The 15,105-nt window shown below is 43.5% G+C and overlaps 1 protein-coding gene across 2 annotated transcripts in view; it reads left to right on the top strand.

The window, feature by feature from the left end:
- The window catches only part of RNF13 (ring finger protein 13), a 109,541-nt gene extending 101,463 nt beyond the window's left edge, over positions 1 to 8,078 (top strand). For both annotated transcript variants that reach the window (XM_039487875.1, XM_039487876.1), the window contains exons 9-10: positions 3,937 to 4,017; positions 6,600 to 8,078. In XM_039487875.1, coding sequence (XP_039343809.1) covers positions 3,937 to 4,017; positions 6,600 to 6,964 — 446 coding nt within the window. In that variant the 3' untranslated portion in view covers positions 6,965 to 8,078. The remainder of the gene's footprint in view (positions 1 to 3,936; positions 4,018 to 6,599) is intronic.
- The last annotated feature ends 7,027 nt before the right edge of the window (positions 8,079 to 15,105 follow it).

The following is a 15,105-nucleotide window of genomic DNA, read 5'->3' as shown; positions in this document are numbered from 1 at the left end:
TCAACCAAGCTTCACAATCATCATTGCTGTGTACCAGTATTAAATTGTTTGTTTAAAACTTATACTGTGTGTGTATATATATATTAATTATAGTCTTGTCTGGTGAAAAAAATTTCCCTGGAACCTAACTCTCTTCCCCCACCCCCCCATTTACATTAATTCTTATGGGGAAATTGGATTCGTTTAACATCGTTTCGCTTAAAGTTGCATTTTTCAGGAACATAACTACAACGTTAAGCGAGGAGTTACTGTATAGCAGTCTCAGATGATGACTCAGCACATGTTCATTTTAAGACCACTTTCACTGCAGATTTGACAAAACGCAAAGAAGGTACCAATGTGAGATTTCTAAAAATAGCTACAGCACTTGGCCCAAGGTTTAAGAATCTGAAGTGTCTTACAAAATCTGGGAGGGATGAGGCATGGAGCATGCTTTCAGATGTCTTTAAAGAGCAGTGCTTCAGCGTGGAAACTACAGAACCCGAATCACCAAAAAAGAAAATCCGCCTTCTGCTGGTGGCATCTAGCTCAGATGATGAAAGTGAACATGCATCTGTTCGCACTGTTTTGGATTGTTCTCAAGTAGAACCCGTCATCAGCATGGTCGCATGTGCCCGGAATGGTGGTTGAAGCATGAAGGAACATAGGAATCTTTAGCACTGTAAATATCTTGCAACGCCGGCTACAACAGAGCCATGCGAACGCCTGTTCTTATTTACAGTGTCCCCAGAAAGTGAGAAGTGGACTTGTAGGCTCTAAAGTTTTACATTGTTTTGTTTTTGAATGCAATTATTTTTTATATTTGTAAGTTCAACTTCCATGATAAAGAGATTGCAGTACTTGTATGAGGTGAATTGAAAAATTATTTCATTCTTTACAGTGCAAATATTTGTAATAAAAATATAAAGTGAGCATGGTACACTTTGTATTCTGTTGTAATTGAAATCAATACATTTTCAAATGTAGAAAACATCCAAAAATATTTAAATAAAACAGCACAATTAATCGCATGATTAATTTTTTTTAATTGCGAGATTAATCACGATTAATTTTTTTAAATCGCTTGATAGCCCTAATTTCTGACCTAAAATACGTTGGATTGAAATGCAGGAGACCTTTGAACCAAGACGGATTTTTGGTAGCTGCACATAACCTGTTTGCATCCCCGCTTCATATAACACCTATCAGAAGCTACACTCCTGGTATATATGACTGGGCAAACTTTTCTGAATGTTAATTCTGGCCTCCCCGCCCCCTGAAGAATCTTCTTGCTGTATTTTACCTGAATATTTAGCCCATCACATAGTTTTAGTGTTTATGTACTTTAGTAATTGCAGTTTATCAGGGGTTAGGTTGTTAGAACTTAACTACCATTCATTACAGAAATTAAATAAATTTCTAAAAGAATACTGGAACTTTAATCCAGTCTGAATGTAAGGGGATTGTACATACAAGTGAAATAGGGACAATCAGACTTACAGCGCTCAACCTCCTTATCTTAAACTTGCTGCATTGCTAGTTGAGTCATTTGGACAAAGACTCCCTATCAACAGAGTTGATGGCATCTTTCAAAAGAGTTAAAATATTGCTCTTTAATGCTCAGTTGAATATATCTTGCCTAGTGTAACTCGTGTACTTGCTAACAACCTCTTCAATTAACAGTCTGGTATATTATAACACTTTTTAGCACAATAACCATCTAACTTCTGCAACACTTTCTATGGATTACATTTGGTTTAAATAGTCCTTAGGTATAAAAGAGAATGTACAGTCCACAGCTAATTCATACCACTATTGCAGGTCAGCATCCATGGATTTTGTAGTTCAAGACAATCTTTAAAATATACCTGTTTTACCAAAGCAGACGAATCTTTGAATTTAAATATTCATTGATTGAAGTCCCCAGATATAACTTGCACTTCTTTTCAGACTGATTCCTTCTGTGTCTGATCAAAACTTCACTTGGAGCAACTGATGTGACATCTCAGATTTCCCATTCCTTCTGAACTAGGTGTATTTTCACACTATAGCTCAGGGATTGGCAACCTTTCAGAAGTGGTGTGCCGAATCTTCATTTATTCACTCTAATTTAAGGTTTTGCATGCCAGTAATACATTTTAACGTTTTTAGAAGGTCTCTTTCTATAAGTCTATAATATATAACTAACTATTGTTGTATGTAAAATAAATAAGGTTTTTTAAATGTTTAAGCTGCTTCATTTAAAATTAAATTAAAATGCAGAGCCCCCTGGACTCAGGCAGTGTGAGTGCCACTGAAAATCAGCTCACGTGCCGCCTTTGGCACCCGTGCCATAGGTTGCCTACTCCTGCTATAGCTCTTTATTAAATATTACTACTTTTTTTCAAGTAAAGTCTTTTTTCAAAGTTTAAATAAAGAAAATAACATTAACCCAGGGTGTCGTCCTCACAGGCTCTTTAGCTGGAAGTTTAGACTCTTCTCTGAGGTCTACTATTCAAAGTTCAAACTTGCAAACTAAGTTTCCTCATCTCCAAGAGAGCCTAAAAGCAGGTCCTATTCCTTCCACAGCCTCCCTTGTTCTAAGAAAATAGTGATTTTATATCCTGCCCACTGGGAAACTGACAAATTCCAGAAACCCTCAAAATACATTTTCCAGGACACTTTCTGGCTGGCTGAGAAAGGGGAAGCTTTTCTCTCCCATACATTTATCCGGGGTCACTACAGAGTTCATAGTCTAGGTTTACCTCCAACTGCTACCCAAGGACTACTTCTCTCAGTGTTGATCCTACACCTGTGTTTGCCAAAAGGCTCCTGGAATGAGGAAGCCTGGCACCAGAGACAACCCCTTTGGTCTTAATGGACCAGCATACCTCATTACAGGATAACAAGCAACTGAGGCAACAGTTTACTACATGTTTCAAGGATGTTACTAAATGCCCACACAGAATACCAGATTGAGAGACTAAAAATATTGTAAAAAGTAATGCTTTAAGTTGTTAGTCTAGTTGTGTGTGTTGTATAAAATGATAATAAAACTGTAAATTGTTTCCTTAATGTAACTAAGAAAATACGTCAGTATAACTTCTGGATAAGTTTAGAAGGGATACACATAGGTATATAGAAAAACAAACAAATATTCATTGAGGCAAGAGAACACTCATGTTAAAAGTCTGCAGCTTTGGCAGTACAGCTTGTCTGTATCATCCTCCCATCTGAGACAAGACCTGTGAGCATGACCACAGCCTATGCTGGGCCAAGGGCTGCAGGCATACACCCAAGACACCCCATGATTCTCAGGACCAAAGCAGAGACCCCCCTGCAGTAAGTCAAATTCTTAAAAACATATGGTAAAAATATACCAGTTGAAAATTGTTTATATACTGGGCAGCATACTGATAATGTAAATCTTGTTTGTGAGGTTTATATTATTTAGTTGTGTGTTTTCTCTTATGACTAGATAAGTAATAGCTCCTTGTTCATTATTCTGATTTCCTCCAGTCCTCCTGCCTCTTAAAAAAAGTGGAATTCTAGTTTCTGTCAAATTAAAATGGGGCATATGAAGATGAATATTCTTCTGCTTGTTCTTTATCTACTATTTTTTTAATTAACATACTCCACTGATAGTTGATACATCTATATTATAATGTAGACTTATATTTTAAATACATTTTTAATAAGATTATTATAGAAAAGGGATTTCACACAAACTTGAGGAAGTATGGCAACCTTATCAACCTGCACTTGAGGGGAGAGCAGATGAACATACAGTTCAAATAAAAAGTATAATGAAAGGGACAATACAGCTTAAAAAAAAATTGCTGTGGATGGGAAGAGATAATAGTTGACCCATGGATATTAAAGAAAATATCCAGAAGAACCTATCTGTATGTGTTTGAAGACTATGCAGCTTGTTATACAGCTTTTAATGTAGTATTGATTCACAATTTTCTGCTGCAGGAGATGAGTATGATGTATGTGCCATTTGTCTGGATGAATATGAGGATGGAGACAAGCTCAGAATCCTTCCTTGCTCTCATGGTAAGCGGCTGCATATTGGTTTTTATTATTTTAATTATAACAGTTATTTAAAGAAAATATTTGTGTCCAAAACAACAATGAATTTATTTACTGATTGATTTATAAAAAGGTAACCTCTCAAATATGGCCCAGAGTCTACATACCAAGTGGGATTAAAAACAGACAATTATGGCTTCTAAACAGCAACAAGAGAAGGATAATCATAATGAGAACACAGCTAATCACCCAACCAATGAGTCCACCTTCCTTCAGTCAAATGCCCAAGAGTAAATATGGACCTGACACTGGTGCCCTGAAGATCAGACTGTGTGTGTCAGTTCAGTGGAGAAGTGCACTCCAGAGTCAGACTCTAAATAAAGTGTATGTTGCCACCAGTTTCCAGACATTTAAATGTAAGGACTGTTAGCTCAGCTGATCTGTACTGCCACAGCAACCTGGAGAGACACAGTCTGCTGAGTAGCCTGGATATAAACCCATTTGCACCTGGAAGCCAGTGCTCTGCTAGGGGAGCTGTAAGATGTAATAGATTCCCTGTGACCAATCCTGCCTAGCAGGGAGCCAGTCATGTTGTGCATCAGCTGCTGGTCTTGATTACTCTTCCTCAAATGTAGCCCCATTGCAGTAAGTGGATCCATATCCAATAGAAAGGATTGCAAAGTCTAACCAGACACAGGTAAAAATTGGTATTGGCTATCCACACCAGCTAGAAATCCAGACGCAATCGGGCCCAGGACCTCCCCCAAATTGTTAACATCTTGGACAACCCCCCTAACGAAAGGGTCAGGAGCCATCCCTACCATACCCTTACGATCCTTCCTTCAGTCCACTAGTCACATCGCCTCCATCTTGTCTGGACTGAGCCAGCTTGCTCTCAAAGTCACACCCTCACCAGGCACTGCAAAAGGGTATCATCAGGTCAGATGAAAATGAGACATCTGATGACAGTGCAGCCAAAACCATCTCATATAGTGGCCTCACATACCCATTCTGCTCAGTGAGAGACTAAATAGGGTTTTGTAGAACTCCATACAAAAGAACCTTGAGGGCAGACAGACAAATGCCTGGGATTTCTCAGAAAGAAAGAACAGAAACATGGCATTTACCCTAACTAAGGGCCACAAAGTTAACCAAATCTTACAGTCAGAGGCTAAAGGACAGATCTAAAGGAATCATCATGAACACTTGTCCTAGGAAAACATGTTAATTACTAGATGTTAAACATGACTTTATACGTAGTAGAAAAAGTGATACACCATGTTTAAAAACATATTAGTTGGTCATGGTTAACTGTAGGGTTCCTGACCAGCTAACACACCTGTCCTGCTAGGTTGTGTTGATCATCATGTTAATTAAGACATTTTCAAACTTTATGCATTTTCTCAGTTTAGATAAGGCCATTGAGATCAGTACAGTTGCTGTGCCAAATCTAGCCCTAATACCAGACTAAGAAATCAAGGAGATTGGAAGACTCTAGTAGACACCAGTGAAAATTGCCGTGCCACAACCTTCTCAGAAAAAAAAGATTTCCAGCATCAGAAACTTCTTGAGCAAGGGTCAAATGATTGTTCACTTGAGGGAAGCTGATACTCTCCCTGCCCATAGAATCCAAAAATGGTTGTTATATATATTACAATAGTGTTCAGAAACTCCTGTTAGGATCAGGACCTACTGTGCTAAGTGTTGTCCAAAGGTAAACATGACCAATATCCCAACTGGTTTACAGTAACCAGTGTTCTCTGAAGAGGTTCACTGGCTGCAAGTGGCACTGCCTTTTGGTTCATCTGAGGATTAGCTCTCAAGCAGTCAGATGTCCCATCCTTTGCTTGCTCACCCTGTGGTCTCTATCTGGATTCAGTTGCTCCCTCCAGCCAGATTATTATAGTTCTCCCCTTCCAGGATATCAAAGTCCCACTGGACAGACTGCTTCAGGCAACCTTTTGATTCACTACCCAGTCTGTGCTGCTTTCCTAGTGGCTGGTAAGGGAACCTGGACTTACCCACTATTCTGGGTTCCAGCCCACATACACGCTGGCCAGCAACCACAGTCTGCGTAAACTCTGACCCTCTTGCTATTTTTCTGGCTCTTTTATACCTTTCTTCCTTATCTCCTAGCCCACCTCTGCATCACCACTGGAGCTTCCTCTGCTCCCTGTGGCTACTTCACCCCTTCTAGAGTTCTTGTCAGAGTCTACAGTCCAAGGCAGGATCCGAGGGCCTACTCTCCCCCTATATCACCTCCACCTTGTACCTAGCTGCCTCGCCTCACCTCTCTAGGGAGGGACTGCAGGGTTCCTCTCAATACCCCCTTCTTGCCTTTATATAAACTCAGCCTGCCCCAGCCAGCTGGCCTTCATCATCAGTTAACCTTTATTAGTCCCTGCCTCTTCTCCAGGTGCAGCCTATAAAGTTAATTGGCCCATTTTCTCCCAATCAGGCATTGTGTGTGGTTGACACCCAATCACAAGGTCTTTTAGAATCAGCATTATTTAACATAAAACTGTAACACAAAATTATAACATAAGAGTAACCTCAGACAGTCATGTTTACCTAGCAAATGACATACCTGTTTTGTTTCCTGACAGCATATCATTGCAAGTGTGTGGACCCATGGCTGACTAAAACCAAGAAAACATGCCCTGTGTGTAAGCAGAAAGTGGTCCCTTCTCAAGGGGATTCAGACTCTGAAACAGACAGCAGTCAAGAAGAGAATGAAGTCTCTGAAAACACCCCTTTGCTTAGACCATTAGCTTCAGTTAGCACTCAGTCATTTGGGGCTTTGTCAGAGTCTCATTCCCATCAAAACATGACTGAATCATCAGAATATGAGGAAGATGACAATGAGGATATTGATAGTAGTGATGCAGAGGATGGAATGAATGAAGAGAGTGTAGTGGTTCAACTACAGCCCAATGATGAAAGGGAATACAGAGCGGCAAATACTGTTTGAGCTTCAAGACTGCTAGTGATCAATCTCGTAAGAACAAAACTGTTCCTAATGCTATACCTTACATACACTTATATAAGGAATACATTCTATTTGGTGGCCTCTTTGGTTACTTCAATAGATGCAGCTCTTCATGTAGTGTTCTATGTTTTAGTCATATTACAGACAGATTTTTTTGGTTCAGTTATTCATTCTCATATTTATCTTTTCAAAATGAACAGTTTAACTGGACTTCACAATACTAATGAATAATGCTGGGAGTCTCCATCAGTAGGGATATCACAGTAAACCAGAGACTCTACTTTAAATGTCAGTATCTTGATGAAATGGGATATAGCCAAGAAAGTAGATTTATTTTCCTGATTGCAGCTTGTAGGTAAGATTGGCTTATATTGATAGTAATATTTATTAAACATATGGTAAGCGCTACCCCTCCAACCCAATAAAAAAATGTATATGGTTCCTGTGTCTCTGGGGTTTTCCCAAAGCTGCCACCACTACTGAAAGAAGGAGGTAGAACAGTTTAGTATTCTTTTAGCAAGCAGATCACAAAGCAGGGAAACTTATCCTTTAATCTTGACAGCAGTGATTCTGCTACTTTTCCAAGTAATCCTATTGAGCTTGCAAGAGCAGTTTAAGGTTGTGAAGGAAATTTCAGAATCAGTTAGGTTTAAAATAGCTCACACAAAAAGATTCATAATGAACATCTTATTAATCGTCCCCATTTGCTGATAGCAGCTAGACTAATTTACTATGACAATAATGCAGGGGCTGGGAGTGACCAAAACAGCAAGGCAAGCAAAGCTGTGTGTAGAAATACTGAATTGTAGTAACTGTTCTGTTGATCCTCACATCATATACCTCTAAATAAGGAGCATTTTATGCTGCATTAGTCTGCTAAACTATGTACATAGATAAATTGATTTTTCAAGTATTTGATCTGAAAATGAGTGGTTATAAATATTTAACAGAACTCTGTACTTACCAGTGTATCATGAAAACCTAAATTATATATAATGTCATTATAACTATGTATAATCAAAATGCAAAGATTTTTTATATGGCCTTGTACAAGAGGGATTTGAAAGAATGTTAATAAACATGTTTTCCACTTTAAGTATTACCAGGAATTTATTAAACTGTCACATTGCATACATGCTGCCTTTTTATTTATAATATAATTAAGGCCAAAGACTGATGGTAAGGTTATGTATTTAAAAAGAACCAGGAAATGTTAAGGTTCCCATCCCGTAACATTAACTCACTTCCATTGCACCAAAGGTATAGCACAGGATACAATAAACAGTATGGTAAAGTAAGTGTAAAGTTCATACATTTGAAAGCATTTGCAGCTGTTTCAGCACAAGATAGCTGCAGCGTATGCCTACACTATCTCAAGAGTAATAGAACTATTTGTGTAGCCCAAGTATAAACAGCTGTTTACAAAAGAGGGTCCCAAGCCTAGCGAGGGGTGCGTTTTGGTGGTTCCTGAAATGGGAGAAAGCAAAAGGACAGGAGGGAATGGGTCCCATGAGATTTCCAGCCCCCGCAGGACTTACAGGATAAGCCTGAGGTCTCTTAGGATGTGGCATGTAATTTGGAGCCATAAGATCTTGCAAGAAGAAGCTCAAGATTTGGAGCCATATGCTCAGAGCCACTTCCTGTTTGCTGGTTTTCCAGCAGTCAATCCTCCCTCCCTCTGCCTGCCTGGATGGGGCTGCAGCAGGGCAGCCTCTGTGGGGTCTGGCACTTCCTCCTCCAATTGCAGGTGAGATGGAAGGATCATGCCCTGCTGGCTTTACCTTAAAAGGGATTAACTTTTGTGGTTATCCATGTGGAACTGTTCAGGGGGCAGGTCTTAGGCCAGCCTCCTCTCCCCCATGGGCCCTGTGGGGCTAGGGCAGTGGGAGCTAGGCATTACTAGGGACGATAGGGATGAGCCCCGTGGCCTGGGCAGAGCCCTGGTGGGGTATTCTGGCTGCCTCGGGCTGTGGGCCATGCCCATAAGTAGCTGTTTGCTGCCCTGCGGGACTTGAACTGGTGACTGCAGCAGCAGTTGGATGTGCGCTTGGCTGGCTTCACTCCAGCTGGACACTGCTCCAGGAGTGGGTCCAGTTTGCCCTCCTGGCTGCAGGGTGGAATTCACCTGGTGATTCTGCCTTTTTGTTCTAATCTAGTTGGTTCTTACCCTGGGCCCATCACTGCTCCAGCGGGACAGTGGTGGCTGGATTGATCATCCTGATCTGGGATTAACATGCCCGGCCTTGGTCCCTGTTCCTGGTACAGAGCCCTTTTCTGTGTGACCATTCCCCATCCTCAAGGTCTCCCCTTAATCTCTTGCGGGGCCCCAGCCATACTTGAGGCTAAATCTAACTAACACAGAAACTGGCACTGTTGAAAACCTCCGATCACTAGCAATAGCTGGAATGTCCAGGGTTGATGCTACTGGTGACTTGGTCCCTCTGAGCTGTGGCCAGCAAGACTGATATAATCAGACACTTAGTGAGGACTATCCATTTCCACTAGAAATATAGACTTGAAGTTTAATGGGATAAATGTCTGCTTTAAACTGATGCACTTTAGTTAGAGGTTTACACACACATGTAGTTACATTAGGGCAAATGTCCTTAAGGTAGTTAGGCCCTTAGACTGCGGAGCATAGTGTGTTCATAACTGGCCACTTGTTCTCGTGAACTTGGGTGTTAGTTCCCATAACTCCCACAGTTCCTATAACACTTACAGCCTCGAGGTTATAAAAGCTGCTCCCTGCCCTGCCCCTACCCTCCCACAAACCAACTAACAACAATAACAAAAAAGTGAGCCTGTTTCCTCTTTATCTCTGCTCTTCCCAGAGGAGGAGAGGCAGCTTTGTCCATGAGAATGCATCCGTTTAAATTCTAATTTATAAGCTCTACCATTGGAAGGCAAATGACTACTGCCACCACCCCTTGCTGAGCTCTCACCCCTCCTAATGGAAGCCAAGACAATGGTGTAGGAGTAGATCATCTGGTGAAAGATTTAGAAAAGCCCTGTGAACCATGCATTGAGCAAACACTGGATGAGATGTGGGAAGGATTATGTGAGGCTGTGCAGAACTGAGCTGGTTGTTAGCTTAATTTAGTGGGTGAAATGTCTCAGCCGAGACATTCCCATACTTTCCCCTCCAGTGTACCCGTGCTTAGAGTTAAAGCAACTCTGCTTGTCAAGTAAGGTGCCACCTCTTTGCTAGACTCTCTGCCATGATGGGGATATGGATAAACAGGGTGGCCCCAATGTTCTGTCCCTCTGTGCTCATGCGACTGTGCCATGTCCCCAAAGCAGGATTCAGCCTTCGGTTTTGCATGGTGGCAGTCTGGTCTGTTAAATGGGAGAATCCAATGGCAGCTTTGCTGACTCCCATGACCTAACTGGAGCTATAAGAAAAGGCCATAGTATAAGTGGGAGCTTAATCCCCCTTCCTAGCCAATGCCTGGATTTAAACTTTTTATTAAAGCTAATGTTAAAAAAATTTATATAATACATAGGTTGAGAAAAGAGTGTATGTACATCTGGGTATAGTGCTTAGATTATCCACAAATACAGAGTTTGTTTTGAAAGTAATTAGATACATATAGTACATAATCAGCAATAACCCAATGTAGGTGAATGAATTTAAGAATACAGTTTAGATAATATTTAGCATCTGTGCATTTGGGTACATTACTCATGAAAAAAGTTATACAGAGAGTTGGTGACGGAAAGCAAAATATATCAATGAGTAAAAACTGTCCCTCAGTAATTGAAATTTAGGATAGGTTGTCCATTTAGAGAAAAAAACGGTCCATCAGGAACATAGCTGAGTTACTTTCCTGACTGCACTTATTACACTACCTTACAGTATGTCCATCGCTGTGCTTCTATACCAGTCCTGCTCAAGCACATCAGACAGTGCAGGATTCTTCCAGTTACATGGGTGTTTCATGGACCCACAGACTGACTACAGTATGAATGCACCAGTCACGTGCCGGAGGACCCAAACACTCATTCCCAGATTCCTGAATGGGGAAATGGCTCAACACCAGAATTTCTTCCATGTCTCTCCCTGTGTGCCCTCAAGTGGACATAGGGAGTGCAGATTAGGTGCTGAGCTGAGCAGAGCCACAGCTGGGGTAGAATTCTTGCCCCAAATTGCCTGTGCTTCTGTAAGGTGTATTGTGCTTTGAACAGAGGCTTGTCTGTCTCTGAACTCCTTGACAGTAAATGGAATGCACTTAATTCCACTCTTGTTAGAATGATTTAAGGGAAGGACACCAGGGCTTATTCTGTCTCATGTCTCACCCACTGCCCTGTAGAAGAGAGAGATTTCCATTCCTAGCCTGGAGCACAGCAGCCCTTCACAGGAAGGGGAAGGAGTGACTTCACCTGCATGGAATCCTTACTGTGAGGAAGGCCCTCTCTTCTGTCTAGAGATAATTAACACTACCAAACAGAAATCTGCATGCAGTATTCATTTCACAGCCATGGATGTGCCTGGGCTTAACAGCAGCATAGCTAATGCTCTCTGGATTCAGAGCACTAACACGGGAGGCTAAGGAAGAGCCAGAACAGATGTCAACAGTCCTATGAAATCTTGGTTGCCAGAAGCTGTATCAGCAGGCAAGGGAGCACTTACACTGCATACTTTTTTAGCTTACACAGTGGTGTTTGAGGAGTTTATGGGGGGAGTGAAGGGTCTATCTATACCGGAACCCCAAATGTGGTGGTTTGTGTCTTCCTATAGCTAACCAATTACCCAGGATGGCCTTTTACTGTAGGTCATCCCTTCTGGGGATTCATGGTCTGCAGAAAGGGGGCCTGGGCTGCTGGGATGCAGAGCAGTATCAGGAAGCCAGTGATCTTGCAGGTTCTGAGGCACTTAACTGAGGTTCTTCCTCGGGCCTGCCCTTTAGGGGATGAGGCTGTTTTCTTCAAGGCAAGTCCCTGTGTTAGTTTTCTTCAGGCATCATCTGGGTCAGTGAGTTGTTTCCTTCAAGCAAGGGAGACTCTTTGGGGTAGGCTCTCGAACTACAGGCCATATAGTGGGATGGTGACTTTCTAGGGCTCAGGTCCACAGCTCAAAAACCAGTTGAACTGGGGTTGGTGAGGCTGTTGCTCTGCACTGCTTTGTCGGGTATCTGTGTCCTTACACGTGCTGCAGGCATATGTGGGTCAGAGGTCACCTGGGGACAGTCTCCTGTTCCTGCAAGAAGGACCATTCCTTCCTAACCAAATTCCACTTGCGGGAGTGTTTAGGAAGGGGCTGTCAGTCTTGGGCTTGACACCAGGAAAGTATTGATCCCAGTGGTTCTGTATAAGGGCCACAACTGTGGGCTATCCATTTGGGTTTGGATGCATCAGAGATCCAGGGCGTATAAGTTCTATGTGTGGCTGCCTGGCGGGATGCTGATACAGGTGGTGAGCCATAAGCACCACAGGTTTTAACCATGTCTGCTTCCTTCCCCAGGTCTATCATACAGAATGTATCAAAGCATGCCTACAGCTGGGGATATGGATTTGTGGGCACAGCACTGTGCATTAGGTTTACAGGAGAATGTGTAATTAAAAAATGATGTTGCAACTGAGCCTCAGGCTGGATGCGATTCTGTCTTGGCACAGCAGATGGGGCATGCACTGGGGTAAGCTCATACCTCTTTTGCATGGGCTGGCACCCCATGAGAATGTGCCTGACATCACTTACGCAGTGAGGGGAGAATGACCTGGGAACGTACTCTGGGCTTCAGGTGATGTGGAAGGCTAAGCAGGATATTGGACTGCTGGTGGGAATGTTTTGTGGCATAGGGATAGCATGGTACTAGCTCACAAACTGCAGTTCACCTACAAAAAGGGTGGACAGAGCCCCAAGGAAGACTAACTGGAAAATATTGATGGGGCTGGAGTCCCACGGTGGCTCAATTATCAGCCCAGGGTGCATATGAACTTTATCGAGAGGATGGAGTGCACTTCCCTTAAACAGGATTGGCTGAACTTCTCGGTTGCCCATGCGGGGGTGGGGGTGGAGGCAGTCGCAGTCAAGCTGATGCTGGCGTCTCTTTGTGGCAGGTGCCCAGAGTAGGAAGTCGCTGACTTGGGCTCCAGCTGCAAAGTGGTAACACAGGGGGCAGCCTGAGGCCATCTCCTTACAAAATGGGGAGGGAGGGAATCATGTCTAACTCCCTGTGAGCAAATATGAACCAGGGGCTGGGGTACTACCCCAATGTGCTTGACGGCAATGCTGACTGGGGGGTCATGGTCCCCTCTTGCTTCAACTCCTGAAAGGGAGAGGTATGCTAGTAGAGGTGCCCACAGACTGTCCTAGTATGGTGATTGGCTGCCCCTGCGCTGGGAGCAGTAAGAAATGGCAAAGGATCAATAGGGTGCCAGTGACCACACTAGGCTGTCCCAGACAGAACTTTGGATATAATTTGACTAATGAAGTTGTGGCCTGCTTAAAATCCATCTGTCCTTGCCTGAGCATACCTTGCGCTCTTTTAAAAAAATTTTAAAAAAAAGACGAGAGATCAGGCAAAGGATATGGAGTGATTATTGGTGAACAAAGGGCAGGAAGGGTTTTTGAAAGAAATGGGTGTGGAGGAGGACAGAAAGAGAATTTAGACAAGTACAACAGAAGGAACAAAAGGGAGCCGGAAGAGGAGATGCAAGTAAGGGCTTGAACAGGAAGTCAAACTTTAGTCTGATGCAATCAAAGGCTGGAAGCCAGTAAAAGGATCCAGGCAGAAGATCCAGTGATAAAGACAGCAACAGTGTTTTTGTTGGACAGGTCAATAATCAAGGTGAGATGATACCAAGTTATGGAGGAAGATTTTTAATAGGGAGAAAAGTGCAGGGAAAGGACACTGAGGCACAAGGGTGGGAGATCAAAAGGGGTACCATCTAATAAAACCGTAATAATGGGGACTTCAACTACTCATAAATAAGCTGGGTCAATATCAAAAGTGGGACAATGTTTTTAGATGCAATTTCTTGATGCCATAATCAATTGCTCCTTAGAGCAAGTTAGTCAAAAATAACCTCTCCTTTCCTCTTCTCTGCTATAGGATTTAGACCAGGGGCAGGCAAACTTCAGGTTTCCAAAATTGTATGGAGGGCAGGTTAGCGGAGGCTGTGCCTCCCCAAACAGCCAGGTGTGATGTGGTGTGGTGTGGTGTGGTGTGGTGTGGCCCTGCCCCCTATTCAATCCCTCCTGCTTCTTGCCTCGCCCCTCCCCCGGGACTCCTGCCCCATCCAACTCTTCTGTTCCATCCCGACAACCCCCGCCACCCCATCCAACCCCTCCTCTCACTCCTGTCTGCTCCCCTGGGACCCCTGCCCCATCTAGCCACCCATTCTCCCTGACTGCCCTCAGGACCCCTGCCTCTGACTGCCCTCCGCTGCCCCATCCAACCCCCCCCCCCTCATTCCTGACTGCCTCCCCGGGACCCCTGCCCCCATTCAATCCCCCTGTTCCCCACCCTCGGACCACCCCAACCCCTATCCACACCCCCATCCCCTGACCTCCACCCTGAACTCCCCTGCCCTCTATCCAATCCCCTCTGCTCCCTGCCCCCTTACCGTGCTGCCTGGAGCACCGGTGGCTGGCGGCACTGCAGCCGTGCCACCCAGAGCGCCAGGACGGGCAGCTGTGCTGCCCGGCTGGAGCCAGCCACGCCACCGCGCAGCACAGAGCACTGGGTCAGGTCGGGTTCTGCAGCTGTGCTGCCCCAGGAGCTTGCAGCCCCGCCTCCCAGAGCATTGCTCCAGCGGCACAGTGAGCTACGGCTGCAGGGGAGGGGGAACAGCAGGGGGCTAGCCTCTCAGGGTAGGAGCTCAGGGGCTGGGCAGGAGGGTCCCGCAGGCCTTTGTCCTAAATAATACACAAGTTACTGCAAGAAACAAGCAGTAGAAGATGAGACAGTAAGTAATTACCAATATAATAAAATGCAGCATCCTTAGGAGAGGAAAGTTACCAAAAAACAAACCTCCAAACCCTAGTATGGTGACATTCAGTTTTAGAAAGGGGGATTTCAAAGCTTGTAAAAATGGCACTGAAGTCAAAAGCAAAGACATTCAAATCCTTTTGGCGTGGACACTATTTAAGGTAACATTTCTCAAAGTGTGAAGCATGCACC

This window comes from Mauremys reevesii, linkage group 9 (assembly GCF_016161935.1).
Source record: "Mauremys reevesii isolate NIE-2019 linkage group 9, ASM1616193v1, whole genome shotgun sequence".
NCBI classification, from domain to species: Eukaryota; Metazoa; Chordata; order Testudines; family Geoemydidae; genus Mauremys; species Mauremys reevesii.
The sequence above is the reverse complement of the archived record's forward strand: the minus strand, read 5'-3'. Positions and strand labels throughout refer to the sequence as shown.